Source organism: Microtus oregoni, unplaced genomic scaffold, assembly GCF_018167655.1.
Source record: "Microtus oregoni isolate MIOR12 unplaced genomic scaffold, Mior012 000029F_ref0000214, whole genome shotgun sequence".
NCBI classification, from domain to species: Eukaryota; Metazoa; Chordata; class Mammalia; order Rodentia; family Cricetidae; genus Microtus; species Microtus oregoni.
This window is the reverse complement of record NW_024543088.1, coordinates 20,543,882-20,561,924: the sequence shown is the minus strand read 5'-3', so window position 1 is coordinate 20,561,924 and position 18,043 is coordinate 20,543,882. Positions and strand designations below refer to the sequence as shown.

Genomic DNA, 18,043 nt, shown 5'->3' with positions numbered 1-18,043 from the left:
AGGGCTCATTTAAAATATTCAGAGGGGAACATTCTCTTTTGGGAAAGAAGAATAAAAGTCCCTCTTTTGGGTACATGTGGGCCTCTTTACGCTTCCTTCACTCTTGCCTAAGCCTGCACTACTGGAGCCTCCAGGTACACTCTTGGGTCCTCCTATGGGAACCTTAGATTCCATATTGCTTTGTAGCTCGGGCTGGCCTTGGAGTTACGGTTTTCCTGAGTGTGGGATTACAATGTGCACCACCATACCCATTAGTCTTCTCGTTTGATCCCAGAATCTTGAGTCTCTTACTCCAGCACTGTCTATACATATTTTTGTTCCTTCCTTTCATGTCAAGAGAGAAAGAAGATAGTTTTTGTTTTTTGTTTTTTGTTTGTTTGTTTGTTTGTTGTTTTGTGTTTTTAAAACAGGGTTTCTCTGTGTAGCCCTGGCTGTCCTGGAACTCACTCTGTAGACCAAGCTGGTCTTGAACTCAGAGATTTGCCTGCCTCTGCCTCTGAGTGCTGGGATTAAAGGTGTGTGTCACCACCACCACCTGGCTGAGAAGATAAATTCTTATCCCTACGCCCCTTCTTGAACCAGAAATCAAAGTTTATCTAACATTGGTATTTTAGCAATGGTACTCAACAAGCAGCATGTAAGCCCGTTATCTGTACTGTTTCAGGAGTAATCTGGACAAGCTGTACCTTGGTCTGGAGCTCGCCAAGAAGCATCTGCAAGCTACCCAGCAGACCATTGCCAGCTGCCTCTGTACCAACCTTGTCACCTCCCAGGGCCCGTTTCTCTACTGCTCACTCATGGAGGTTAGGCTCCCCTACACATGCAATGCCACGCACACCTCCTAGTGATCTCCTCTGACCGTCTCTCTTCCCCTTCCAGGGCACTCCGGATGTTACACTGTTCTCCAAGCCAGCGTCCTTGAGTCTGCTCAGCAGACATCTGCTCAAGTCCTTTGTGCATTCGGTGAGGAGCTGGATGGGGTGGGGATGATGGGGTGGGGATGATGGGGTGGGGGTGATGGGGTGGGGTGAGGTGGCAGCAGCATGGGTCTAAGAGGGCAGGTACACGGTTAATATGGTAGATGATGGCCTGGAGTTACCCACACTATTCACCAGCTGTGGGAACTGGGCATACTTCTTATTTTAACTCAGCTAATCTCTAGGAACCTTCCAGTTTCCTACAAGCTCTCGTATTATCACTTGTTATTCATGTCATTCAGCTGAATAGGGAGGGACACCCAGAAAGCTGTGCAACTGGGACTTAGGTTCATCTGTGGCAAATCAGGAAAAGATGGAGTCAGTCATGTAGACTTGCTTCCCAACAAAGGTTTGAGTAATGTCTCTGTAGATTTGTGGCCCCTATACCTTTCTTAGAACGCATTCTAACACAGTTGGTATTTAGACAGGTGCTAAGCCAGCTAATAGAGGACTTCTAGGTAGGGAAGCAGAGAAGATGGCTCCTGATAACTCCAGCTGTCAGTCTGCTTCAGGATGAGGGGTAGGAGACTTACACCAACTCAGCCAGTAAAACAGCGAAGCTGACGTTCTGAAGATAACCTAGAGCTGTCTTCCTGGGCCTCGGCTCCGCAGTCTCAGCAGTCTGAGCTCACAGCTATCTTATGAAGACTGGGGCTATAGCTCAGTGGTGGAGCCTTCCTAGTGTATGTGAGGCCCTGTCAGGATATCTGATCCCCAGCCCTGGAAAGAATTCTTTTGAGAAATTTGTAAGAAACAAAACTTGTATTTGTTGTGCCCTGACTTGGTGCAAGTGAAGTGTTATGGAGGCATTGTATAGGCAGTGTAAGTGGCCTCAATGATTGCAGTGTATGCAGGGGCACGCATAGATTACAGCGGTACAGTGTTTTCATGAGAGATATGACAGTCTTGGATTCGGGTATCCATAGAAGTCCTAGAACCAATCCCTTCACCTGCTTGGAATGACGAAAATGTCAAGATGAACTAACTAGACCAAACGGGAGCTTTGCAGTCCTGGTGGCTTTGTTCACATCTCGGCCTCATGTATTAGTTGTGAGAAAGAACTCTGACCCCGCACCTCCGTTTCCTCATCTGTAGAAGGCGGCCACTTCACAGGGCCTAGTCAGTTATCAGACATTGACTCAACAGCCCCCAGCTGGCCAAGTTCACATCCTGGGTCATACCTTAGTCCTACATAAGCCAAGCAGCTAAGTGGTCACCTTGATGATGTTGTTAGAGCTGTCAGTGTGTCACTGAGAGAGACCTCACCACCTCCACCCTAACTGTGTGCAGGAGGGACCCACGAGAAGTGAGTGCATGAATGAGTTTCAAGCAGGAAGCCCTGAGAGGAAGAAGAATAGAACAAGGCAGGGGTGCTGGGAGGGGCTCCTAGAGACCTGGAAGAGGTGATGGAAGGAAAGCCAGGGCTGAGTCCCTGAAGGCCTAGCGAGGGTGCTAAGAGGGTTGGGCCCGTAGATAACTGGGAGTCAAGTTGGAATTGTCGCACGTCCTCTGGTGACTGCACCCTGTAGGCATTAGGGGGAGCCTGATGGTGTCAGTTTTTAGGTCCTGAGCCATGTGGCCCACGCTGCAGTGCTGTGACTGAGAGTGCCCCTGTCTCCATAGACAAAGAACCGACGCTGCAAGCTGCTGCCCTTGGTCATGGCTGCCCCCCTGAGCATAGAGCAGGGCACGGTGACCGTGGTGGGCATCCCCCCAGAGACTGACAGCTCAGATAGAAAGAAGTGAGTAGCTTCTCCTTGCCCTGGGTGTGTCAGCGCATTGGCCCACCAGCTCTGCTGAGCCTGAGTGCCATTCGCCCCTCATTGTCTCTCACAGGGACAGGCTTGGGAAGGGTGTTGTCTGTGGTCTGTCTCCCCACATGTCTGTCCTATACCTATAGCTTTTTTGGACGGGCATTTGAGAAGGCAGCAGAAAGTACCAGCTCTCGGACTCTACATAACCACTTTGACCTCTCAGGTGAGTATCTCTGCCCCATGGCCACACTTCTGCCTTCATTCTCGCTAAGCCATCACAGGCCCTAGACTTAGGCAAGCTGGTAGTGACGGTACCGAGCCAGCAGCCCTCTCGGCCTACCAAAACAGTCCTCGGTGAGCTGCTCTCAGCTTGGGAGCTACAAGCCTGAATACAGCCTTACTGCCCTGCCCTGCAAATCATTTCCCACCCCTGACAGGCAGGCTGCGATGACCCTAGAGGCCACTCATCAATCTCCCTCGAGTAGACAAGGAAACAGCACAACCTGTGGTGACCCAAGGCTGGCAGCGTGAAGAGCCCTACCTGAGGCCGTGGCACTATACTGGTGGGGCAGTCCAATATTTGTCACACTGCATGTGTTGGTTAGTCGGAGAATGGCTTCACCACATAGCAGCACAAGACATAGTTTTGTTTTTTCCATTTTTTTTTCATTTTTGCTATATCGTCTAAGCTGCCCTTGTTCTCATAACTTTCTTGCCTCAGCCTTCCGAGTGCTGAGATTACATGTGCTGTATCTTGTTTGTCGGTTCAGTTGAATGGTTTTGTGGCCTGGCTTTGCTTTGTTTGTTTAGGTATTGATTTTTTGTTGTTGTTGTTGTTGTTTGTTCTGTTTTGTGAGGCAGGTTCTCTCTACGTAGCTCTGGCTGTCTTGAAGCTCCCTATGTAGACAGGGCTAGCCTTGAACTCAGAGTTCCACCTGTACCTGCCTCTGTCTCCTGAGTGCTGGAACTAAAGGCAATACCATTGTCTCTAGCTTGTTATCTTATTTTTGAGACAGGGTCTCACTGTGTAGATGAGGTTGCCTCAAACTCATAGAGACCTTCCTACCTCTGCCTGCCAAGTGCTGGGATTAAAGGACTGTGCCACCACCACTTGGCTACCCCAGCATTTTACCCGCGTCTTTCAGAAAGGACATTACGTCATCACTCTCTGGTTCCCTAACACTGACCTGTATTCGGGTTGCCTGCACTGTCTCAGGCAGGCTTCTTTGTGCCAGGCAGTTGTAGCCATGGCACTATGGGGTTGGTCCATCTTGAGCACTAGCTCCTGCTTTCTGCTTGAGATATGCAGGTTGACCACAGCTCACCTTTATACACAGGGAGGGTTTGGGTTGGCAGATCCCTGGCTTCTCCTGGGGATTGAAGAGCCTAGGTAGGGAGTGTGGAAGTAGCTGTGGTCAGTTCCTGCCTGATAGGCAAGGCTTTGCACTCCTGGGGAGTTGGCCAACAGCATGGAACATCCTGCAATGCCCAAACCAGCCCTAACCAGGCTCTGGCATCATTTCATTGTGCCTGTCTGAATCTGTCTGCCCTTTAGAACAGAAGTAGTTCATATTATGTCCTCTGCAGAAGACAATGCTGAAGCTGAGGCACAGGACAAAGCAGGTCTGCTGTGGCCTGCACTAATGTGGGGACAGGCATTGATACCAGTCCCTGTCCAAGTCTGTATCAAAGCTGTCACGTGCCTTGTGTCTCCTCTGCTGGTTGACATTGCTGACCCTTGTATGCCCTGGGAGTCCTTGCAGGACAAGGCTCTGGCCTTTCCACAGAGCAGCCAGCAGGTCTGAAGTGGGAGTATATAGTGGGAAAGAGGTCAATACCAGTACTGCAGAGCCTTCCAGGCCTGGCTGTGGAATGCGGTGGAGAGTTGTCAGCCTGAGGGAGGAGGGGGAGTTCGTGTACGAGGCCTTGTTTCTCACTCCTCCCCGCTCACAAGATGTTTTCCTTTCATTACTTCAGTAATTGAGCTGAAAGTCGAGGACCGGAGCAAGTTCCTGGATGCTCTCGTGTCTCTGCTGTCCTGAGGGTAAGCCAGGGTGGGCAGCCCTTGGGTCTCAAGCCGACTCCTGCTTTGTCTCCCTCAACAGAGACTTTTACTTGTGTTTCAGATCAGAGCAGGGTCTGGAGATTTTTCCCAGAAATGTCTTTCCCAAGAATTCTAGCAGGGCCACAATGGAGCACTTCTGAGAAAGCCTAATTTCATTAAGTACCTTTGACCCCTCAGAACAACCTCAAGTTTTCTCTCTAATGCCCACACCATGGGGCTGCGCATCATGTGTGATTACCCCAGTGCAAGCTCCACAAGCCCCAGGCTGGAGCCTACAAAAGTGGCCCTCTGAGCCTTTCTGCACTCAGTCTTTAGTAAGAAAGGAAGCTATTGGCAACTACCCAGCCACAGGCCATGAAATGCTGGCTCTGTGTGAGCCTTCAGCTGTGGACAGCTATCCCGAGAGGCCTACTGCATGTGGCCTACGACGGCTCCCTTGGGAAGCCCTCACTGTTTTTCCACATGACTCTTCTTTTTGAGGAACCATGTGATTCCTATGCCTGTGTAGCCATCTCAGCCTGTTTGACCAGGCAGCCTTTCCAAGGCTCTGACACGAGAAGCAGCTCAGTCTGGAGCTGCCCTGTCCTTGTTAAAGTCTGAGCTGTAGGGAACTACAGTGGCCTCGTGAGTCTTAGGAACTTCATTCAGAGTAGCCTGAGCATTCAAGGCCATATTAAGAAAGGTGTCTAGACTGGACCAGGAAATCCTTGGTCAGACTTTCAGGTAGTCAGCAGCGACCTTGGGCTGTGTAAGTAAGTAATTAGTCTGACTCCAAAAAGGAGCCAACAGCACCCTTAGCCCACAGGTAGCAAGTGTGTACTGGGCTGTGGGGAGCAGCCGTGCCAGGGCCAGGTGGAGGCAGACCTCCCACGTCAGCAGCTCGGCTGTGTATGTGGCCATCCGGGCAGGGCTGTAACTGGCAGGGGAAGGGGAGGAGGCTGCTAGGTCATGGGAAAGCAGTAGAGACTGACCAGGCAAGGGAGGCCCTGTACTCGAGCCACAGAGCTGCCCTGGCAGGATAAGTCAAGACCTTTCCAGACACGGTCTACCAGGTGAGGAGGGTCCGGGCACTCTGATGGGGACAGTTGAGACTCTGTAAGAGGACAGCACACACCTCAGTAGACCTGCACACTCCCTTCACTCTGCCACGGGAGTGGCTGAAAGCAGCAGCCCAGCACACACGGGAAGGGCTTGGTTCAGTCTGTTTGATGCGTGGGGAGAAAGGATGAATTGTGTGAAACCTTTTTTTTTCCTTCCAGAATCTGATTTCTCCAGAAGTGACCTCCTTTTCCTTATTTATATCACCTGGCCTCTAGTAGATTGCAAGATACATTTGATGTGTGGGACTATGTGGTTTTTAATAAAATGTTTGCTCCATTCCCTGTGTGCCTAATCTGAACCTTCTTGGGACTCAAGGCAGCCTTGTTCCTGTGTGCTGCCGTTCTCTGTGCCGGCAGGAAGTACAGAGACTTCTCTACTCAGCCCTAGGACCAGGTCTCCCTCACCTGCTCTCCTGGCTTCCTAATTCAATGGGCAGAGGCTGGGCCGACCCTTCAGTACCTGTGATGGCTGCTGCCCAGTAATGCCAGGAAGGACTGGATACTGCCTACTTGTATTACCCTCTTGGCCACCCCTCCACCGTGGCCTTCAGCTTACCCTGCAAGGGCCTGCTCACATGCCTTGACCCTGAGCAACCTGGGCGTGCAAGGCCTGCTCACATGCCTCTACCCTGCCGGCGTGTAGGGCCTGCTCACATGCCTCGACCCTGCTGGCGTGCAGGGCCTGCTCACATGCCTCGACCCTGCCGGCATGCAGGGCCTGCTCACATGCCTCAACCCTGGGCACCCTGGGCGTGCAGGGCCTGCTCACATGCCTCGACCCTGCCAGCATGCAGGGCCTGCTCACATGCCTCGACCCTGGGCACCCTGGGCGTGCAGGGCCTGCTCACATGCCTCGACCCTGCCAGCATGCAGGGCCTGCTCACATGCCTCGACCCTGGGCACCCTGGGCGTGCAGGGCCTGCTCACATGCCTCGACCCTGCCGGCATGCAGGGTCACACTGCTTTGCTAATGGGAAAGTATGGGGGAAGGCCTCAGATCAAGGAGGTCTGGCTGCCGAGTGATGCCTGAAGGGAAACACTGTCCCAGGCTCCTGTCAACCTTGCTCATACCCACACAGAACATTTCAGCTGTGGTGGAGCTAGAATGGTAGAGCCAACAGTCATTGTCCCTGGAGAGGCGGGAAGGGGAAGAGGGGCTAGTTACTGCCTGGACATATAGGTACTGCAGAAGCAAACATGGTAGGAGGAGATACCCATTTGTGGGCATCTGAGCTCCTGAGGAAGGCAGCATGGCACACAGTCCTAGAAGGAGTTGTTTGGGTAGGTTTCTCAAATGTTTTTCAGTTTTGGTTTTGATACAGGATCTCACTATGTAGCCTAAGCCATCTCCCTCTTACTCCAAGTACTGATGGTAATTTTAAGTCAGTGGTGAGAAGCCCACAAAGTGGTCTAGAAGAGGGGCCCCGAGTGGTCAGGCTGCTCTTGGGGAAATGAGGGACTGCAATGGGCGGGAGCTGGGTGAGGACTGGCTCCTCTCTCCCGACCCTGGAGGCTAGCAGTGCCCCAGCTGACTACTCTCAGGGCCACTCTGGCTGTTCGGAAGACTCAAGTGGAGCAGCTCCCTTCCCGTACTCTGTGCTCAGTAAAGACCTCGGTGGGAAGAGTACACCGCCAGCCAAGTGGGCCAGCTAAGGCACAGGACCAGCTCTAGGATCATGTGTCCCCAAGCTTGGGACTGTGCTTGTTCCCTCCTGCACATGCGCATGTTAGGCTAAGTTCAAATTGGTCCAGTGAGGTTTCCACAGACGCTGGCTCACTGGGGCTCAGGCCACTGGGAAGTCAACCTCCTCATAAGTTCCACCCTTGCCTTCTCTGTCCCCAATTCCAGAATTTCTCCTGAGCTGAGCCTCTCTAAGCTCATATCCTTAGGATTAATTCCTTTCCTTTCCTCACTGTGATGAACCCAGCCAGGCCTGAAAGACTTTTTAATGAATGTGGAAGCCAGGGTGGAGGCAGATGCCAAGTCTTCCTGCTCTCAGGGCTTCATTGCAGCCACCGCCTCCTCCATCCACTCCTGTTCCTGGTCTTTTAGCAAAAGGTAAAACTACCCGAATAGGGAGAAACAATAAGCTTGTTCGCTTGTGCGTGCGCGCACACATACATACACACACACACACACACTTCCTCTCCTCCCTCCCTTCTTTCCTTCCTCCCTTCCTCCTTCTGTCTTTCTCTCTGTCTCTCTGGTGGCTTTACTTGCCTTTCCCTCCTGGGGTCTTTTTCCAAATCCTGGCCCCTCACCCTCTTTCTCCCAGGACAGTCACACCGGAGATCCCCTGTGGTTGTCAACACAGTTGCATTACCAGCGGCATGGACACAGACCCTAGCTAGACCTTGTGTAGAGCCGCACTAACCTGAGGGGCTGGGACAAAGAGCTGGAGTCAGGCCCAGATTCTCTGAGCAAGTGCCTCTCCTCCCATTTAACAGTTAAGCATGCAGTCAGCTGAGGACCAGTGACATCTTTGATTCACCCTAGCTCACAAACACAAGGGAAGTGCTGGCTGTGTACAGTTGCCTGGGGCGGCTTCGTGGTGCTTGGAACTGAGCAAACACTGGGAGGAAATGTGTTTGGGACCAGTCTTGCTGGTTAGCTAGCTACCTACCCTCAGCATTTCCCACTACCCAGTCCATTCCCATGATGTGAGGTTCCAGCTGGATCCTTTCCTGGAGTCAGCTTTCCCCCATCTATCCCAGCCTGAATCCAGCTCTTGCCCTGGAATTTTCTGTCCACATTCTTAGCTTCTTGCAAGTCTAACTGCATCTCCTAGTTGAGGACTGGAGAAATACCCGTGAGAGACTTTGAGGAGGTTGATGGGCGATTGGATGAATAGCGGTACTGGGCACAGGCAGTGGCTAGCTGGACAGAGGACAGGACACGGTTGAAAGTGTTCAAACCATTTACTAAGCAAATTCTTGCCCGCCCCGCCCCACCCCCAAGTTACGAGGAGGGCAGCCCCTCTAAGGCTCTGGTACCTACAGGCGCCCCCGTTGGGGGAGTACTGGAGTGAGACGAGGTTCAGACCAAGTCCTTTGGTTCAACGGGCTCCTCTTCACTAACAAGGAAAATGCCCTTTATAGCACATGCCTCTGGCAGCCCAGTCTGCGGGCTTGGGGTTCTCCAGCTGCCCTTTCAGGTCAGTAGGAGCTACTGGACATTAAGGCAGCATCCAGAACTGCTCAATAGAAACTGTCACCTGCAGTTTAGTGCCTGCTTCACCGATGAAATCCGAGAGCCGCATCCATGCCGCGGCCAACTGCGCATAGAAAATGAGGTCGGTCAAGTCCTCACAAGTGTCTGTTCTGAGCAGAGTCTAGATGGTGACTGTCAGAGGACTCTCTGGGCGCGAAAAAGCCGGGCAGGAACCCAGCCTGACTTGTCTCGGAGTCTGCAATGCTCAAACCAGTGGTGGTTGCCATCCACGTGCGGCTTCCCACGTCGGTCCCTCCGATCACGGGCTTGGCTGCGGGAAGGGCCCCGCCGTGCCTCCCGCTCTTAGACGTAGTTCTTCTTGTCGTATTCGCCATTGGCTGCGGGCCGCCGCGGTGCCGAGTACTTGACCGGGAAGCTGAACTCCGGGCGGCCGGAGCAGACCCAAGCCCCGCAGCACACGAGGCCGCCGCCGCACATGAGTAGAGCGGAGGCTGCCCATCCGATGTACAGCGCCGCGCCCAGCTCGTACTTCTGAGACACCGGCACTGCCGGATCGTAGAACTCGCGGACCACGATGTTGGCGAACCAGCAGAGCGGCACGAGCGCCAGCAGCCCGCACAGCGCGTAAAGCGCTCCGCCGGTGAGTGCCACGCGTGCCTTCACTGGACCCGGGGCCACGCAGGTGGTGCATTGCGCGCCGGTCAAGGTAACAAAGAGAGCCACCAGTGCCAGCAGTACAGCGCCCACGGTGAGTGCCCGAGCTGCCTGCACCTCGGCACTCAATGCCAGTACAGACTCATACACCTTGCACTGCATGTGTCCTGTACTCTGCACCACGCACGACATCCACAGCCCCTTCCAAGTAGACTGCGCCGTCACGATGTTGTGGTCCAGGAAGGCAGTCACCTGCCACATGGGCAGCCCACACGCCAGGATCAAGCCCACCCAACCTACCAGGCACAGCACCAGACCCAGAATTTCCAACGCTGCGGACCCCATGGTTAAAGATCGAACTATCGTCTGGGGCGTCGGGTGCGCTTGGCGCTGCTTGGGCTGTGCGCTCAGCTGGTTCTGTGGTGCCTCTGTTCTGGAGCCTCCTGAAATGGACCAGAAGGGAGGATCACCAACACCAGCTCGGTTCTTCAGTGCCTGTTGTTGGGGATTTCTTATTTGAAGTCTGGGGGGTGGGAAGGGCGGTCTCTGCCCCCAGGGCGCAGCCCCGAGCTAGGCCAGCCAATCCATGAGCAGACCTTCAGCCTACAGCCAATCGCGGACCCTTTGGCAGTTACAGTTGAAACCACAGAGCGCAGGACAAGTCCCACTCGACCCCCAGCACTTCCAGCAGGGCAGCAGTTTGAAACCCTACCGGTTTCTGTCCAAGTCGGGGCTTTCCTTGACTGGTTCACAGGCGATCTGCGTGCCCTGTCTCTCCACTTTAATTGCATGACCTCTAGCCTACACCAACCATTTCCACGCGCTACACCCCAGATCATTCAGATCCCTTCAAGCAAAGGCTTGTCATGGAGGTTCCGGGAGCCCCTGTGCACAGGTGAAACAAACTTCTAGACTGTTTGTCCCTCGCACGCCAACCAGAGATGCTAGGCAAGCCTGTGTTGGTCACTCCCTTAGTTATATTATATATAACTTCTTCCAAGATCCTGCCCAACCACTGTCTACACTCACTTCTTCCCTGGAACCTCGGACTGACACAAAGTGGCGGTGCAAGGGCCTGAGCTGTCTCTTCTGTGATGCTGCCTGCCTCCATCCTCTGAGGTCCAGTGCGTCAGGCAGCGCCACTCAGTCCCCAGTCTCCTCCAGCACATAGACTGTGATCCCAGCACAGCAGAGACACACAAGGGCGTAAAGAGGCTATGCCTTCAAGCATCTGTGGTACTTTGCCACCCCAGCCCCCAGGCTACCCTCCGGAAGCCAACTTGGAGTTTCCTGGCCAGGAGGAAAAGCCCCATCCTCGCTGGAGGAGGGAGTCGCGGGATTTCCGGGCATTCTTCTGCACAATGGCCCAGCCATTTCTTGAAAGGTACACTGGGTTGGACTCTCTGGGTCCTTGAGGCTCAGGTGGGGGCACCCGGCCCCACAGCCCACAGCCCACAGCCCAACTAGGGCACCAGCCGCTTTCCAGCATTCGCCTCCCCATTCTCTTTGTTTCCAACGAGCCCCAGACTCCGGATGGGCTTTTTGTCCTTGTGCTTGGGGTTTTGTTTTGTTATTTTCCTCTGCTCAAAAGAACTCAGGGCCTCTATAGAGAAAAGATGACATTGTTGAGAACAGCCACAGATGTGGGAATTTTGGTAAATCTCTCCCTTCTGGGCCCCAACTTCCTTCCAGAGATGCCTCTGAGTGAGAGGTCAATGGAGCCAGCCCAGTGCCTGCTTCACCCTACATGGAAAGATGCTTAGGACAAGGTGCCAGGCCTTGGTGCGGGGAGAAGCTCACATACACACCCTTTCTGTCCCCAGCCAACTCTCCAGATGGATAGGACAGCTCCCTCCAGCCACCATTTATTGTCTACTGCCTTCCACCTCTGTAAGCCCTTCCCTGTCTTTCTGCAGACCCTCTCCACTGCCCAGTAGTGCGGAACTCCAAGGCTCCCCTCTCCATCCTACTTCCTGGCTCCAGGCCAGGAAAATGCGTTTTGCCAGTCCCCTCCGTTTGAGCTCCATATCATCTTCCTGGAGCAACTACTGAAGCCTCTTCAGACCGCCCAACAAAGCAACCCTTGCAGGCCCTCATCTACAATCCTCTATGGCTCTCACTGCCCATTGACAAAGAACTGGATTCTGGGAGCAGCCTAGACTTAGGTGGCTGTGAGCGCTTTGGACTGACCATGTGGCTAGGAGCATACACTCCACATGTTGATCAGATCCATCTTCCTGTGGATCTACCTTTTGCTGATGACTTCTTTGTCTGTCCGTCCATCTTTCTAACTGTCTGCCTTGCTGTTCTGCAAGGTTGCACTGATAGATACACCTGATGGACATCTCCCTATATTCAGGCCCTAAAGGTTCAAGCCAGGATAGCTTTTACCTGTTGGCTTTCCTAACAGTGTCGCGAGTCTCAGCACAGTGATCATTGCCATCCATTTGTTCCAGACAAGAGGCAGCTTGTTGCTTTCACCTAGTTGGGGTTGCAAATAGCAAGATATGCTGCCCTCCTTCCTGCCTGCCCTCCTCTCCACCATCTTGGTACTGTCCTCAGTCTGACACCCAGCGTGGTCCCAGCAAGTTCACATACCTTTGGTAACAGTCTCACAGTATTTCAAGGAGCTGGCGGTGGAATCTCAGACTTCATATTCCCCAGCATGCAGCGGGACCAGAACCACCCCAGAAAGAGACAGCTAGGGCTCACCTTGCTTCCTCAAGCCTCCTCTGAGACTGAAGGTGGTCCAAGCGACCCATCCCAGACCCAAGAGAAGTGCTTTTCTTCCTTGGGAATTTGTTGTGCCCTGGACACTGTCTCCACCAGAGCACACAGCACACACAGGTAGGAAGGAAAGCAGCAAAGGGCTCCCTGAAGAACAACATCTCAGCAGAATTCCAGGAAGAAGTTCCCAGGGAGCAGACGGATCCTGGTGTACATGTGCGCTTGGGTCTAGGCAAGGCAGCTCAGGAGAAAAGCACTTGCTTAGCAAGTTCCATCACTTGTCAATAAAATAAAGCTAAATAAATTGCCCTTGAGGTAGGAGAAGGCTCCGAAGGGATCTGATCCTGGAGTAGGGAAGGTCAGTACGGTTAGAGCGCAGCAGGGAGCCAGGACCAGGGAGTCTAGGACTGTATGGGGACATGAATCCCAGTCTCTAGCAGGGGCTTGCCAGGCCGGCCACCTGCTCCTGATAGCTATTGTTCTGCCTTCCCAGGGGAAGTGGCACAGGATCCCATTAATTGTGTGAGAGAAAGGCCTGAGTCTGCAGAAAAGCAAAGTTTATCTCCAGCAGCTGCTGGCTGACCCTGCCCTGGGGGGATCCGTTGACCTTCCATGGACAATCTAAATTTAGGCCCCAGGTTCCTGAGGCTTGGATTTGGGAAGCTCGTAGCAAACAGGTTTTATTTCAAAGGGAGTGAAAAGCCAGCCTTCCTTCTGTCTTTCAGCTTCTGGTCCAGGATGTTTCCCCCTCGTCCAGCAGATGTTTACAGAACCGCTAAATTCTTCTTCCCAGAGCCATTTCTGGCGGAAGCCAAGAGCCTGGGCTCTCGCTGGCCCCAAGGCAGCATCTTGAGACCTCCCATGTCACTAACCATTGGGCTGGAAACCCAGGGTGGCCTGGGTAGGAGGGCACGGGCCCCTGCAGTCTACTCTTAGTTTCTGGCCTGGGTGTCTTCTGCGGCCCAGTTAGAGTCACCCCTGCTCTTTGAGCTAATAACTTGGCTTCTCTGTGCCACATTTTCTCCATTCATAGTGCAGGCCCCTGCCTCAGTTTTATAAACTTGCAGAAGAGACTAATTATAATCTGGAGGCTCCTAGTGCTATTCCTGGGAGCCCGAGAGGGGCTTGAAGTCACTCACTGGCTCAGTTGACCTTCGCAGTTCACTGAACCTCAAGCCCAGGTAGGTGCCAACTAACCAACAACATCAGAGGTCGCTGTGGTTTTAGCATCTCCAATGAGCAGGAGAGTTTTGTGAGGGTGGGTAGGGAACTCCATGTAACAGAGTCCTGGAGTCCTGTAGACTTCAAAGCCCACACTGGATGTAGTCTCCATGCTGCCCAGCCTGGTCTCTCCCCAAGCCCCAGAGAGGTAGCAGTGATACTCCAGGACCCAGAGCCAACTTCTGCTCCCTCCACTCCCTTCCCCTCCACTCTCTAGCGTCTACACTGACCTCTGTCCTTTGTCACACTCACCACCGCACAACTTTATACCCTTGTCTATTTGAAATCACCAATTTGTCACTAGATTAGAAACACCTCCTGCTTTGTTAAAAGCACCCACATGATTAGGGATGTTTCTGGTGCCCAGTGTGGTGTCTGTCCCCAACACTTGCAGGTGGAGTGTGAATGTGGCCAACTCTTCTGAAGCTCTGAGATTCACAGATGATAATGGCCACGACCCCAGAGGGATCAGTGGAGCTCGAGCCCTGGTTCAAAGGGACACTGAACTAGGATGCCACCTAGGAACTCGTTCCCCAAATCCACAGATGCCCAGAGCTGGAGTATAAATGTGTGATCTTTCAGTCTGCGGACATTCCCCTGTGTACTTTAAGTCATATCTAGGTTTCTGTAGATGCCTAGAACATTGCAGATGATGTATGGATAACTGGTACACTACTTTGCTCAGAGAATCATAACCATACAGAAGTGTTCAGTACAGATACAATTTTCTTTGTATATATAATACGAATACATATTACTTCACACATATATTGTAAGTGTATATTTCACATGCCAATTTTTTTTCTTGGTGGAGACAAAGTCTCACTCTATAAACCTGGCTGTCCAGGAACTTGGTATGTCCAGGCTTGCCTGGAGATCCACCAGCCTCTGCTTCCCAAATGGTGGGATAAAAGGTATATGCTACCATACCTGACTTCATATATTTTCATTTACGGTTGGTTGAGTCTGTGATTGTAGACCCAGAGAGCTGACTGCATTCAGCCAATTACTTAGTCATCCCTCCAGGCATCTTTTGATACATGATCATTGTTTTGCTTTTGACAAGCAATCTACATACTGAGCCCCTGCAAGTGACACATTTCTATTATAAACAATACTATTATCAGTGTCCTTTCTCACTGTATTTAGGAGGTCATATTACCGGTGTTATTATCTGATGCCACCTTTCATTGCCCGCAATCAGCATTAGGCAACCTCAGTTTCAAAAGTTTATTAATTCACTGGATGCGGTGGTACACACTTGTAATCCCAGCACTCAAGAGACTGAGGCAGGAGGATTGCAAGTTAGAGGCTAGCCTGGACTATATAGTGAGACCCTGTATCAAACAAACAAACAAAAAATCTGGAATAGCTTGCAAAAGATACGGTTAGTGAACATACAGACCTAAAAGTAGGAACTGAATCCACTACGGCACACAAGGATCAGCTGTCAGCGTGGGGAGGAAGCTGAGCTCCAGGCACCATGGACAGATTAGTGGACATGTAATTAGAGTCTCTAAAAAAGTCAAGGGAGATGAAACATGGGGAGGAAGCTGAGCTCCAGGCACCATGGACAGATTAGTGGACATGTAATTAGAGTCTCTAAAAAAGTCAAGGGAGATGAAACATATGTGCTTGAAGAAACACTAACTGAAAATTTGCAGATTTGTTCAACTCTATAAACCCACTGTATTCGTGATTTTCCTATCAGTATGACCAGCTACGGGACTTGAGGGAGGAGAGGTGCATTTGGCTCATACATTCAGGGTGTACAGCCCATCGTGATGGTAAAAGCATGGCTGCAGAGTGCATGGAAGCTGCTTCTAGGCTGTGACCCTCAGGCCTGTCCCCAGGGTCCCCACTTCCTCCAGTTAGGTGGCCCCCACCTCCAAAAGGTTCTAAATTGCTCCAAATAGTGCCACCAACTAGGAGCCAAATGTAACAGATGAACTTATCAAGTTCATTTAACATCATAACAGTCAGGCAGCCAAGGGCTTGGAGAAGTAGCAAGTACAAGAAACACGAAGCATCACTAAAGGACAGCATTACAGTCTGCTTAAAACTAGTGTAAAAGAGGTGAAAAAAAATGTGAAATCCAATACTTTGTATGTTAACCTAGAAAATTAAGTATAAAACACATCTTACTGCTAATAATCCCTGAATACAGAAAATGGACATTTGTGGGTTTATTTATCTTAGATTTATTTATTTTTGTTTTGTGTGTATAGGTGTTGGCATGCATGTATGTCTGTGCACCATGTGACAGACCAGGAGAGAGTGTTGGATCCCTTGGAACTGGAGCTGCAGAAGGTTGTCAGATGTCTCTACATGAACATTAAGGGCTCTTAACCACCGAACCATCTCTCCAACCTGTGCGGAAACTTTTAAGTTTCATGGGTTCCCACTACTCAGTTTTTGGCCTTATTTCTCAGGCAAGCGGAATGCTATCCGGGAAGTCATCTGCTGCACCCGTATCACATAGGCTACTGCCCATGTTTTCTTCTAGCAATTTCAGTACTTCAGGACCTTAATCCATTAGGAGTTAGTTTTTGTGCAAGGTGACAGACCGGTCTAATCACATTCTTTATGGGTACTTCCAGGTTTTCCAGAAGATGCTTTCTTTCTTCCAGTGAGATGCATTTGGCATCACCATCAAACACTAAGTGACCAAAGTTACATGTACTCATTTTGGGGTCTTTTATTTCTGTTCCGTTGATCTATATGCCTGTTTTGGTGCCAATACCTTATTAATTTTTGTTATGTTGTCTCTACAATATCCTTTAAGATCTGCAATGTTAATTCCTGCAGCTTTGTGGGGGTGGGGCAGGGAGACTCAGGATTGTTTTTGGCTTTCTCTGGTCTTTTGTTGTTTCATATGAATTTTAGAATAGTTTTTTTCTACTTCTGAGAAGAATGAGATAAGATTTTGATTGAGATTGCATTGAAGATGTAAATAGCTTTTGGTAGAGTGGTCATTTTCACAGTCTTAATCCTATCAATCCATGAACAGGGGATGTCTTTCCATTCTCTAGTGTTTTTTTTCTATCTCTTTCTTCAGAGTTTTAAAGTTCTCATTGCAGAGGTCCTTCACTTCCTTGGTTAGGTTTATTCCTGGACACCTTATTTTCTTGAGGTTGTCGTGAATAGGAGTGTGCTCATGATCTTCTCTGGATGTTTGATGTTGGTGTACAGAGAAGCTATTGATTTTTTGCAAGTTGATTCTATGTCCTGCCACACTGCATTTGACGATCATTTCTAGAAGTTTTCTGGTGGAATTTTTGGGATCTCTAATAGAGAGGATCATATTATCTGCAAACGAGGATAGTGTGGCTTCTTCATTCCCTATTTGTATCCCTTTAATTTCTCTCTGGCCTTACTGTTCCAACTACTACTTTAAACACGGTGTTGAAAAGGAGTAGGGACCGTGGGCATCCCTGTCTCATTTCTGACGTTTGTGGGGTTGCTTTAATCTTTTCTCTGTTTATGATGATATTGACTGTGGGTTTCTCATATGTTGAGATATGTTCTCTCTAGGCCTACATTATCCAAAACTGCTATAATGAAGACATGTTGGATTTTGTCATAGGCTTTTTTCCTGCGTCTCTTGAGATGATCATGTAATTTTTGTCTTTAAGTTCATTTATATAGTTTATTACATTTATTCACTTGAGTATGTCATCCCTGCATTTCAGGGATAAAGCCAACTTGGTCGTGTTGTATAATATTTTAAATGTATGTCTGCATTGTTTGCAAGTGTTTCTTCTTTTTGTTTGTTTGTTTTGTTTTTCGAGACAGGGTTTCTCTGTAGCTTTGAAGCCTGTCTTGGAACTCGCTCTGACCTCGAGTGCTGGGATTAAAGGCATGTACCAACACCACTCAGCTGTTTGCAAATGTTTTATTCAGTGTTTTTGAGGCTTTATTCATCAGGGATACTGGCTTGTAGTTTTCTTTTCTTGTTATTGTGTCTTTACCTGCTTTGGTATTAGTGTTATAGTGGCTTCATAGAAGTGAAATGCTCCTTTTAGTTCTGATTTTTTTGTTTGTTTTTTGTTTTGTTTTGTTTTTTGAATGGCTAAAGAAGAACTGACTGTAGCTCTTTGAACATCTAGTAGGAGTCTGCTGTGAACTATAAATCCATTCAAAACCTCAAATTCTGCCGCGCAGTGGTGGCAGAGGCAGGTGGATCTCTGTGAGTTCAAGACCAGCCTGGTCTACAAGAGCTAGTTCTGGGACAGGCTCCAAAGCTACAGAGAAACCCTGTCTCGAAAAATCCAAAAAAAAAAAAAAAAACCCTCAAATTCTCCAATAGATAGGTCTTCACTCCCCATATCATATCTGACCACAATGAATTAAAACTTAAAACTGGCAGCAGA

General features: G+C 50.4%; 2 protein-coding genes across 3 annotated transcripts in view; one reads left to right on the top strand and one right to left on the bottom strand.

Moving 5' to 3' along the window:
* Cdc45 (cell division cycle 45) overlaps nucleotides 1–6,175 on the top strand; it is a 36,771-nt gene extending 30,596 nt beyond the window's left edge. The window contains exons 14-19 of one of the 2 annotated variants that reach the window (XM_041678150.1): nucleotides 665–803; nucleotides 880–963; nucleotides 2,601–2,719; nucleotides 2,878–2,954; nucleotides 4,709–4,775; nucleotides 6,056–6,175. In XM_041678150.1, the coding sequence (XP_041534084.1) occupies nucleotides 665–803; nucleotides 880–963; nucleotides 2,601–2,719; nucleotides 2,878–2,954; nucleotides 4,709–4,773 (484 nt within the window). In that variant the 3' untranslated portion in view covers nucleotides 4,774–4,775; nucleotides 6,056–6,175. Of the gene's footprint in view, nucleotides 1–664; nucleotides 804–879; nucleotides 964–2,600; nucleotides 2,720–2,877; nucleotides 2,955–4,708; nucleotides 4,776–6,055 lie in introns of those variants that run through there. The other variant, XR_005976601.1, reaches the window with a different exon arrangement.
* Nucleotides 6,176–8,856: 2,681 nt separating this feature from the next.
* Nucleotides 8,857–10,480, bottom strand: Cldn5 (claudin 5). The gene has a single exon (XM_041678102.1). The coding sequence runs from the start codon at nucleotides 10,065–10,067 to the stop codon at nucleotides 9,411–9,413; it is 657 nt and encodes a 218-aa protein (XP_041534036.1). The 5' UTR covers nucleotides 10,068–10,480; the 3' UTR covers nucleotides 8,857–9,410.
* Nucleotides 10,481–18,043: the final 7,563 nt, after the last annotated feature.